The sequence below is a fragment of the Triturus cristatus genome, chromosome 6 (assembly GCF_964204655.1).
Source record: "Triturus cristatus chromosome 6, aTriCri1.1, whole genome shotgun sequence".
Lineage (NCBI taxonomy): Eukaryota > Metazoa > Chordata > Amphibia > Caudata > Salamandridae > Triturus > Triturus cristatus.
The window spans coordinates 186,055,451-186,067,725 of record NC_140589.1 but is presented as its reverse complement, the minus strand read 5'-3'; the positions used below and the strand labels follow the sequence as shown (position 1 = coordinate 186,067,725).

General features: G+C 47.5%; 1 protein-coding gene across 1 annotated transcript in view; it reads right to left on the bottom strand.

Moving 5' to 3' along the window:
* Positions 1 to 267: 267 nt before the first annotated feature.
* LOC146816605 (cysteine-rich venom protein-like) overlaps positions 268 to 12,275 on the bottom strand; it is a 208,926-nt gene continuing 196,918 nt past the window's right edge. Inside the window, exon 8 of the mRNA XM_085609141.1 lies at positions 268 to 612. Coding sequence (XP_085465267.1) covers positions 488 to 612 — 125 coding nt within the window. The 3' untranslated portion in view covers positions 268 to 487. The remainder of the gene's footprint in view (positions 613 to 12,275) is intronic.

Here is a 12,275-nt window from a genome sequence, read left to right as displayed (position 1 = left end):
AAATGTTAAGAAAGAACTATTTTATTTTTTAGGGAGCAAGTGAATTAAGACTCAAAGACTTGGGCACAGAGTCAGAGTCACTGAAATAATGGGTACATAAGAGAGACATTTGTAGTTGTATTTACCATTCTAAGACATTATGCTACAGTTTATAATATGGTATATTTATAAAGGATCAATTGTGAGTTGTAAAGAGTCTCATAAAACAGATTACATACAATCACCTTAGACTAATTGTGTATTTTCTGAGAATAGCCAGGAATATAACAAAACAGACGTTTTTATTCTGGTGCAAGAATTGGGATACTTGGAATCAAAGGGAACATTGCTGAATGTTGCCTGGCGGTATTACTAGCGAAGGTCTGGTGAACAAAATGATGTATAACATGGAAAAGAGTTGACATTGCTCTTTAGTGACTTAGTAGTGTTGCGGGTGTTGCATTTTCCAAATCCATGAGAAATCTTCTGAAGGCTTTGCCTGAAGTATTTATTTTATTTCAGTGGTACATCGACACGTAGCTTGGCATCCAGCTTTGACAATGGGGTCAGTTTGGCAGCCATGTTTTAATCCCTCACAGTTTACATAATTGTCTTTGAAAATACAAGGATTGGCTAGAATAAAAAAAAACAAGCAAATGATTAGATGAGCATTTTTAGATAATGAAACACATAGATGTTTATATATTTGCTTTTGCAACTTTCTCTTTCCCTGCCACTATATATATTTAGTGTAGATGACTAATTTACCAGTCTAGCTGTCAAACTCCAGTCTCATTTGTTTTAGAATTGTACATGACAAATCTGTGCCCTGTGCCTGAAAAGTGATTCGCCTGCCGGACACTAAGGATTTAAAGTGCTTAAAACTCTACAGCTCCTGCTGGAGATATAAGCATATACATTAAATATAGACCCCTACCTCCTGGGATCACCAGATGCAAGTGTGGATTATCACATGGTAGATCACTTCCTCCTCTGCCATATTTTGGAAATGGCAAAACACAATTGAAGGCTTTGCTCTGCTAGCGGAGGCACAGAATTTACCCTGTGAGGTGTGTCTGGCTGTGCAGGAGCCTGCTGAACTAAGTGCAGGACACCTAATTTGAGGAACAACACTGTTCCACCACATTTATTGGGCAGAGGGATTTCCACATTTTTTCAAAGTAGGATACTATGGATTCCCTCGTCCCAGCAGAAAATGGCCATCGGTCTGTTTTATGACCCTTGTGAATATAGAGGGATTTTTTGTAGCCTGTCCCTGACCTGTTACGATAATATTTGTTCCCTCATCTGTACTGTAGATATTCTGTAATATATACCTCGATGTGCAAAACAGAACCGCTGAGGATCAACTCTAAGTACAACACCAAACACATCACTGAATATCCTTGAAATGTCATCAGCCTGATCACACACACAAAGATTCAACAATCCTGGTTTGATTTTTTTTAAATGCCTTAGTAAAAGCACTGAAGAACTCGGTGAAGGTCATTACATTCACTACTTATGATGGGCTACATATTCTGACCAAGAAGGAGCACATCTTAAGTACTTGTTATTCAGAGTTACACTGGCATCTAGTGGATTACAAGTTGACTGACCCCAGGCAGCTGATGTGTGGGTGCATTCAAGGTTGTTTAAGAAGTCCAAGGGGATCCTTCTAAGAATGGGAGTCCAGCCCTCCTCAGAAGAAACAGGAGAGCAAGGAGGATAAAGAAAAAGAGTTCTCACAAGAGCCCCAAAATTGTAATGGGGAGGGGGAGTCCCATGCCTTTCCTAATTTTAGATGGGATGTAGAAAAAGGGAAAAAATCCTTTGACACCTCTAAGGCAGGGGAATGACTGGAATCTCACAAGCCAGGACACATCAAGGGACCCTCTGTTACAATAGCTCCCCACCAGTGGGCATTCCCAAGGGAGTGGTAGAGTAGACATTGGGTGGAGTTGGCCCAAGAAAAAACCTGGGCTATGGACTGAAGTCACCCTAGTCGCCGTGGGTTGAGTGGTTGTTGAATCACTTGCTGCCTTGCCTCCCAGCATGGTGAAGTACAGGCAAGGGCCCATCCTCAAAGAGACCAAGGTAGTGGCTCTGAGAGATACAGGAGCCAGCAGGACCACAGTGGTGGGCTGGTTCATGTCCCCAGAGCGAATTCATCCCAGATGTTTCAATAGGGGTGTCAACAATGCCAGTTTAGTGAAGTTTAATTTCATAGCAACAGGCACCATTAAGTGGGGAGAGATTAGCGGCCCTAAGTAGGTTTTTGTGAGCCCTGTCCTACCAGTGGAGTGTCATTTGGGAAATGACCTAGAAATCTATGCTGGAATGGAAGTGGAAAGGAGGACCCAGATTTAAATGCAGGGCCAGTCTGAGTGGATGTGCTTGGCCACATGGGCCTAAACCACCTCTTAGGCAAGTCAAGGGAGCCTGCAGTCTGAAAACCAGGTTCTCACAAGATAGAGGAAGGGTAGGGTTGCTTCCAAACCAGTCTCAATATGTCTCAAGGACCAGAAGGAATCTGATCCACAAGGGGAAAATCTGGAGCATAAAGGTTATTGTGATCCTGTCTTGAGAAACCTGCCAGAAGTCTCTGGGTTGCTTGGAGAAGGAGAACTCTGCAGGGAGGAATTCTGTTAAGCTCAGAAAGATTGTATTTGGTGCCAAGCGGAGGGCCTAGAACAAGGGGATACCAATGGAATGCATAGGATCTACTGGCAAGAAGGTGGCCTATACAGCAAGACTATGGACCCAACACCTGGGGTGACAAGAAGATTGGTAGCATTACAGGTCATTCCCCTTAGATATAGCCTATGAGATTCCCTTGGCTGGTCATTGTGATAGACCAAAACCTGGAACAGGTTGGTTCACCACTTTTACTCGCGCCAGTAAAAGGTTGAAGAGGTTCTCTAGCATCTGCACCACCTGTCAAGCCAAAGGCAATAAAGGGGGCACCACAAGAATCCCCTGATCCCACTGCCCATGATGGGGATGCCCAGTGAGAGGATAGGAGGGCAGGGTTTCACTTTGTTGGGTCCGCTCTAAGAATTTTAAGGACGGTGACTGCAGCTGTTGTAACCATGGCCCTGTTTGGTATTTTTACCAGACTAGGGTTTCCCAAAGAGGTGAATCTGATAGTGGTACAAACATAATGTCTGCATACTTGTAGGCTATGTGAGATGACTGTGGGGTGACTCTCAAGTTCACTATCTTTTATCACCCCCAAATCAATGGTTCTGTGGAGACAGGGGTTGTCTAAGAAACTACATAGGAAGTAGAATGCCCTACTGGCATGCCATTTATTTGCCTACATGGAAGTACCACGAAAACAAGTGGGATTCAGGCTCTTTGAGCTTTTGTATGGGCACCCTGTCATAGGTCGCTTCCATCTAGTCTGGGAAGGATTGGAGAAACCTCTCGTGGAATGCAGATAGAACATCATATATTATGTGCTGGTCCTGCATTAACATATGGCTGAGTAAATGAGGAATGTGAACAAAAAAAATTGAAGCTAGCCAATCATGCAATGGTATGATTAAAAGGCAACATTGGTGGAATACCAGCCTTGGCAAATGGTGTGGGTTGTGGAGCCCATGGCACACAGGGCCCTCCATGACAAATTGAGTGGTGGCCATACATGGTACTGAAGAAGACAGGGTGTGACATACTTGGTAGATATTGGTAGCCCTTGACACCCCACAGGGTGATCTATGTGAATAGTTTGAAGCCGCATTTTAACAAGACAGAATTGACTATACTTATGGTCACTGAAGGAGAAGAGGAGGAGGAGGAGGAGCACAGGGACCCTCTCTCCCCTCCTATTCCACAATGCCTAGGATGGTATACTAGAGGAAGTAGTGCTCAGTAGTGGATAGACTGTCAGCAAATGTTGGGCCAGTTGCTGGAATGTTTTCACTGAGACATGGACTGACCAAGTGGTGTGTCCATGATATTTAAACTGGTGACAGTTTACATGCTAAAAATAAGATATACAGGTTAGCATGCACAGCAAGGGCCAGCTTCCAGGAAGAAATTTGCAAAATGTTGTCCTTGCGTGCCCTCTTGTAGTCTACCCAGACTAGACCTAGTTCATCTAGAACGGTTATGGCTGCCAAGTATGTAAGCACATTTGATTTGGCCTCTGGGTACTGGCAGATTTAGCTCACTGTGGGAGTAAAAGAGAGACCAGCATTCTGTATTCGCCCATTTCTAATTTAAGGTAAATCAAGTTTTGTACTGTCTGCACTGGAGACCTTTAGGACAGCTCATCTGGGAGAAATTGCTGTCTGTAGCTCCACCTGGAAGGAACATCTGATCCACTTTAGGAAGTGCTCCAGGCTTGCACCCAGCGTGACTGAATGTCAAGCCCCTCAAGGCCAAGGGGCAACATAGCAGACAATGATAGCTTAAGAGCCTCCTAAAACATAAATTCAGGTCAGGGCTTACCTAGTTCTGATAGTATATTAAATGAAGTTGATGAAGAGGTTTGGTACTATTGTGGTACCCCTCACACTACCAGCACACTCCACCTACAAGGGGGATGCGTATCACTAACAGCATTCCCACTCATACGGCTTGTAGGCCAAACACCCCTCATTCTACCATCATGCCAAGATTGTGTATTGTGTGTGGAGTCCCTGAAACAGTGACACTGAAAGGGAACACATACTGTAACTCACATCACATCTGTGATCAAAAGGTGGATGTGGGGTCATAAACACCATCAAACGTGGTAGATCGTGCCAATGGGGCTTGATCCCTCCCACCCTACTCTGACAAAAAGGTGAGTGTGGCATCCTAAATCCATGCATATTGGGAACATTGCATCAATGGGCCAAAACCCCACCCCACCTCAGTGAGCCAAATGTGAGTGCCTGTCCAAAATTGACAGCTAATGCAAATATGCATGTCAGATTCCTGGTCGTAATACCACAAGCGATGCAGTGGCTAAGTAGTGGGTGTGTTGCAAACACACACAGATCTGTTGAGTGGAAGTGTCCAGCGTCGACTAACATCCCTCTGACATGTGCAGAGTAGCTGTGCACATGGGGGCTGACAATGCCTCCAATGTACAATTACACAATGTAAGTAGTGGCCACCACAATGCATACACACATATGCACACAAACAGACACACATACAAAGGAATCCTGTGTAGATTGCAGCCATCAGGTGACCAAGACCCATACCATGGCAGCAATGCAACACGTGACACTCATCTGACACATTGGGACCCTTGGCACAATCCCAGACCAATGTAAAGCATATGGAGACACACAAAAACACATTTTCACAGCATCAGACATTGAAATCCAGGATCTGATGAGTGTGAGCACTCATACACACATACAAGTTACCCAGTCACATGAAGCCACCACAAAGTGAAAAAAACTTGATTTTGGTAACACCAAAGTGCCGTGGTGAATCCTGATTATGTCCCATGGGAGTTTGCACACATACTAGGGTCATTACATCAAACACACCCACCGATGACTCCCATATGGCCAGTATTTACCATGCACCCACATCCCAGGAAATCTAGTCCTAACACCTACGGCAAACACAGGACAACTCAGCAGGGATCACAGTCAGGAACATCTGCAGGGAATGTAGGATGTGTGGAAAAAAGCTAGGTAACCCACTGACACATGCACACAGAACACATGGGCCCAGTCAATGACAAGGGATCACACACTGCCATGAGGTGACTCCACTCATGTGTAACCTCAGCTGTGCCAACATTCGTGTGTGCAGGGCTAAGTCATGTCAGACTAGGAGTCTGCCAGTGAGCCACCTATTAATTCTGCCTGAAGGTTCTGGTCACATCAGCCTGTGTCCTGCAGTGTCCCTTAAGTCACCAGCACATACTCCAGACATATGTATGTCAAGTTGCACCGATGACACAGATGACATGTCCATCACCCATGCATCAAAATGCCTGTCCAGTGCAGACGGCACAAGTCAGTAATAAGTAAGATGTGCACACATGTCAGCACTAAACCTGTGCAACAGTGGAAATTAAAGATGTGAAGTACTTCAAAGGCTGTCCTAATCCCTGTGCAAAAGCGGTTGTGATCATGAGAATCTGACTTGACACCCAATGATGAGTTGGAGACATACTGCAATATGACTCATGTACCATGGCACACATGAGACACATCACAACATTATATCACCTTTTGGCAAATGACAAGAGCACAACAGCAACTTAAGTACACTCATTAGCAAGATCATGTACATGAGATGCAAATCAAATAAGTAAACCAAAATAACTTTATTCAGCAACGTAAAGGGGAAAAGTCCAGTCCGGAATGCAACAAGGCCAATGGCTAGTCCATGAAATTAGTCCATGATGGGGGACAACTGACAACATGTCACCCATAGCTTGCCTGCACTAACACACAGTAGGGGACATCACTCTTTGGAGGGGCATCTATGGTGGCAGGCCAGGCACCGCATGGACAGGATCAGGGGGGACAATAATGGGGAAGGGGAGCGGTGGTGGGTACAGGGGTCACAGGAGCAACTGCAGTGAATGGGTCATGATTAGTGTGTGGGGTCTCTGCTGCAGTGAGCATGTCCGATGGAGTGTGCTGGGGCTCCACTGCAGTGGCCATGACACGGGAGGTACATACTCCACTGCAGTGAGGATGTCCGATGCAGTGGGCAGGGGCTCCACTGCAGTGGCCAGGACAGTTGGGGGGCTAAGGGCTCCACTGCAGTAGCAAGCAGGAACAGGCTATACTTGTTACTTGTATAGCGCACTACTCACCCGCAAGGGTCTCAAGGCGCTTGTACAAATACCGCTGTGGAACCCATCCTGGCTTTCCCTGTGAGGCATCCACTCCTGGGCACCCCCAAGGTGGAGGCCAAGCATCCTTTAGCGTTGTGGGGGCCATTGTGGAGATTAAGCAAGCTATTGCCCAGAGTTGCAGAGTGGGACTCCATGATTGGAATAGGCACCAAGGCGAGAATTATCAGGTCCGTGGAATTTTTGAGCCCAAGACCCACCGGGGCGGGGAATTGAACCCCTTCTGCATCAGGGTCTGCCACTCTAACCATTGAGCCACACTTCTCCAGGCTGAGGGGCAGGTGATGTGTAAGTGTCTGTGGAAGGGGGGAGGGCCTAATAACTTTGGGGCTGTGTCACCGGTGGGTGGGTGAACCTGGGTCAGGGTGTGGCAGGGGAACACAAGGAGTGGTGGCATGGGAGCTTGAGGCCAGAGAGTGTGTGGTGGGAGTGTGTGAATGTGGTGGGGTCTTCCTGGTTCTTGGGGATTTCCGGGTGGGGTCCTCGGTGTCCCTGCTCTTGGGGGAGGGTGTGCGGGGTTGGGGGGTATACCCTCCCGGCGAGGTGACTTCCTCTTCCCCTTGCGAGTTGGCACAGGTGTATCTGAGGGGAATAGGCCAAGCTCACAGAGGAAGAGCTTCTGGGAAGTGGGCTTTGCAGGGGAGTCCAGGGAAGAGGTTTTGGCGTGAGAGGTGTCTGAGGACTGCAGAGTGGTTGTGGATAGTTGTCTGTGCATCTGTACCCTATCCCCTGTGTGTGTGCCATCAGTCCCCTGTGTGTGCGTGCTGGTGCATTTAGACTTAGATTTCCCTGTGCGTGTGCTGCTCAGGTCTGTTGTTGTGCATGACGGTGCAGTTGTGAGTGTGGTCGGATTGGGGAGGATAGTAGGGATTATGGATGTGCCAGAGATAGGTGGGTTGAGGGACTGCTGGAGGAGGGACACTGCTACCGTCAGTGAGGAGGCCATGGACTGACTGACCCGCTGTTGGGCAGACATGGTTTCTGACATACCTTCCACGAAGGACACCAAATGTGTCAAGAGATTAGTGTAAGCATGGAGGACACTCAGCATTGATGTCTGCCCCACATGACTCCACACTCAAGGCAGCAGGGGAGTCAGATGCAGGGGTAGTGGTGCCTGGACTAAAGGAGACTCTCGCCCTAACATGGGGGGCTCCACAGACATCTGGGATGGGAGCAACTGGGAGGGTGGAGATGGTGGAGGTGGCGGGGACAGACTCGCTGTCATTGTCCTCTGGCGTTGGCACACCCGCCTCCTCCAGGGAATCATCACTTCAGCCTTCGTCGTCCGCAGCAGATGTAGTGGCTGTTGACTTGCCCTCAGTGTGTCGCCCCTCACCCTCCATGCCACTGGCTCCCTCTGACTCCTCCACAGCTGAACCAGTCTGGCTGCTCCCCTTCTCATGCTCCGTGCAGCTGTCCTCTCCAGTGTATGCCGATGATGCTGTGAACAACGAGGAGAACAGATTCACATCAGTCACCTGTATTTACTGGACACATGACCTGAAATGCAACACATCCCTGTGCAAGGCCTGGCATCATTTAAAAACAGCATCACAATCTACCACACATAGGTGAACCTGGTACCTATCAATCTGCCAGTGAACCATGCCCTCTGTACCCATGATGACAATGGACCCATCAGCCTATAGTATTTATGATGTCGGACAGCACATGTGCAGGCATCACCAGACTACCCAGTACTCTGTTCTGCTCTGATCGTTACTGTCATGGTCTCTGACACACATGTCACATTCCAGATCACTGACTCAGAACACATTTGTGATGGCATGACCTCAATGATGCTATGATGAACATACCCCCATTACCAGACACCATTAAGACCCATGTCATGAAACGTAAAGCTAGCACACTGTGGCTGCAGTATACGACACACGTCACAATACTGCATGCCCCAGATAATAGTGTGTAACATAAGGCCACAGGCCTGTCTGGCCCATCAGTCAGTGCTGACTACTGTCACAGGGGCATGCCAACTCGACATTCAGCAACGTGTCACACTCATGTTTGCACTGTGAATGGAACTCCGGAAGTGGTCATGTATACATGGTCACCACATGCTACACACATTTGACAGAATATGATAAAGCCACACAAGCAACATGACACATCACAGTTTGTGAGTCTACAACCCTGTACACCTGATCACAGACGACATCACAAGTACATAGTAAAGCTGCTAACACAAATCTGTTGAATACACCATCATGCACATCATAGTGACTACACACATATGTATTTCCCTGTGTGCAGAACCAATAGTCACATGTCAGATGTATGTCCATGATAAACATGTAGCAAACCTAAGAAAGAAAAAAAAATATGGCAGGCCAGCTTGACACAGAGTCACACACATGATAATAAATGGCCATAATGGTCAAAGTGTTGGCTGACACACAAGATTAGGAGCTCAGAGCTTAGAGTGTTTCAGATGACCGGAGAAGGCAGACCTGTCCATGGGCCATGTGATACATGGGATTAGCAGGAGCACAAAGCAGGTGACCATGCATTTTCTGGAACTCATACACATCAAATGTCTGAGGTGGCAGCTGCATGGGTGTGTGGTCAATACCTCACACTCCTATGCTGACCCACAACAGCAATTAATGCAGAGATGTTGAGCACACACAGAGCACAGGTTAATAATCTATAAATGATCTGACACGTGTCCCAGATTAGCCTCACCCATGTAGTCAATTCAATGTACATTTTGCTGATGTTGCTGTCAACATTCCCTTGGACGACCGTAAATACACACAACCCAAGTGACACATGTGAAAGAGTGGAAGGGACACACATGGGCATCAGATGTAAATGGTGCATCAACAATATTAGCCACATGGGACTTGTCTGAGCAGACAGTCTAACTGTGGGAGTGTAACTTGGCTGAAGGAGTGCAAATTGCAGGTTAAAACAATTACACCAACAAGGCATCGACTTACCCCCTCATTGCTGCTGTCTGGCCTTCAACTGCCCATCCAGGTCTGGAAAGACCACTGCCACGATCCGTAGCATGTGGGGCGTCAGGTTCTGGCATCCGCACCTCCTGCAAGGAGGCGACTGCTTCAGCTGAACCCTTGCTATCCTCCGAGTCCAGCCACGATGGTCCTGCCACCTCTTCTGGCAATGGCGGATGCGGCGCCTGTAGACCCCCACAGACCTAACTTACCATTTGATGGTCTGCCATATTTCATTCTTCTCATGGGCAGTGAACTTTGAGGATGACAATGTGAGACAACATCACTACACATGCCCCATGTTCCCAATCACACAGTTGCACACACATGTTGAACTTTGCAGTGTGTATCATGTATACAGGTAGTGCAACTATGGTAATGGGCAGTTGTACTGTGTGCAAGCCCCAATTCACGACATGGCAGTGCCGGCAGACCGATGGCCTCAGGGTGGACACCCGCTCACTGCTCAGACCGGACATTGTGAGGCACAGTGTTAAACAGGATGTGTACCAGCACAGGTAGACCGATCACATGGCCCACTTCTCTTCCAACCCCTCCCCAGCCTCTCCCTAGATTGCCTGACCCACATTGCTTAGTAAACACTGGCAACAACAACATATCAATTGAGTCTGCAAATTTGCTACCGGGCGGGGGGGGGGGGAGGTGGACCGGTGTTTGCTTAACTTTTGCAGCCAAGCATACAGCACTGTATCTGCAATACAGCTGATGAGGAGAGCTGAGGTCTAGGGTCTGCAGCTGTGGTGCAACTCTTCATCAACTATCTCACTGCAATGAACTTGCAATTTCTAATTCCTAAACCACCATGAGGCCCTCCAGCAGATTGGTACCTTTACATGTCTGGTGTATCGCAGCAGTTCATAGTTGCCCTTAAATTCTTTGGTTGCTGAAATGGCTGGTATGTCAGACATTGTCACATTCCCCTCTTCATCATTGCTAGGTTTTGCAGGTCAGACAGTGTCACTATTAGTCACTTCTAGGTCACACATAAACACATTTAAATAAGGGGAAAGGACACTAAGCCAATCAGAAACATTGGCAGCTGTGTACATGCATCAGCACACTCAGAAACGTAAACTTACTCTGTGTGCATGCTTGCGCTTGGTGAGCAATATGCTAGTAGTTCCAGTCAGATAACATGTTCAAATGCCAAGGCAGTGGAATCTACACTCACCTGCTCCCCTGGTTTCCCATACAGCTTGCAGTATTGTGGGAGGAGGCTGTCCAGCAGGGCCTGGTTCTCCTCCTCAGTGAATGCTGGGGCTCTCTCCACAGTACGTGCCACTGCAGGATACAGAGGATGCAGAGACAGCAGCAGTTGTGTGATGGAATGCACTCCTTTGGCATGTAGTGCAAACATGTGCAGTCTCTGGGGAACACACACCCTTATATCTGTGCTACAGAGGCAGTATCTGTTTGATACGGCCAAAGAGATAGGTCAGACTTGTTCACATTATCCAAATTTGCACAATCCATGTCTTTGAATGCATCGGACACATCTTCAGCATCGTTCAAACTTTCAGCATCATGACACCATTGAAATTGCAACATTGTTGTTGTGGCCCAACTGAATCTGGCAGCACACGAGTCATACACATAGCAAAACACAAGGCTCGTCTCCATGACAGCCAATAGCCAATAGCCAATGGGTGCGTACGCCTTGGATTCTAGGTGTCCGATGCGTCCTTCAGAATCGCACCGTCATTACAGTCTATGACCAAGGTGTGCATACGCCTTAGATCCTAGGCATCCGACGCGTCCTTCTGAATCACACGCGCTTATATAGACAATACAGCCTATGACCAAGGTGTGTGTATGCCTTGGATCCTAGGCGTCCGACGCGTCCTTCAGAATCGCACCCGCGTATATAGACATTACAGTCTATGACCAAGGAGTGCGTACGCCTTGGATCCTAGGTGTCCGATGCGTCCTTCAGAATCGCACCCACGTATAAAGACATTACAGTCTATGACCAAGGCTTGCGTACGCCTTGGATCCTAGTCGTCCGATGCGTCCTTCAGAATCGCACCCGCGTATATAGACATTACAGTCTATGACCAAGGCGTGCGTACACCTTGGATCTAGGGGTCCGACGCTTCCTTCAGAATTGCTCCTGCATATATAGACAATACAGTCTATGACCAAGGTGTGCGTACAACTGGGATCCTAGCCATCCGACGCGTCCTTCAGAATCGCACACGTCTGTGTGACCATTACATTCGATGGTCAGAGGCTGCCAGCCTAAATGTTTTGACATGGACTGAGGGGCTGGAAAACACAGTGACAGCCTGTCACACAGTACAGGCAATCACTATTCATGCTTCTTTACATGTGTGGGTATATGTCTACACATGTCATATTTGATGTGCACAATGTGGTACACACTACCAGGATGTGCCATGTTACATGGTCACAAAAAGGCATTGTGTATGATTCACCTCCCTAATTTGCTTGAAGACTTTGCTGGACACACGTGT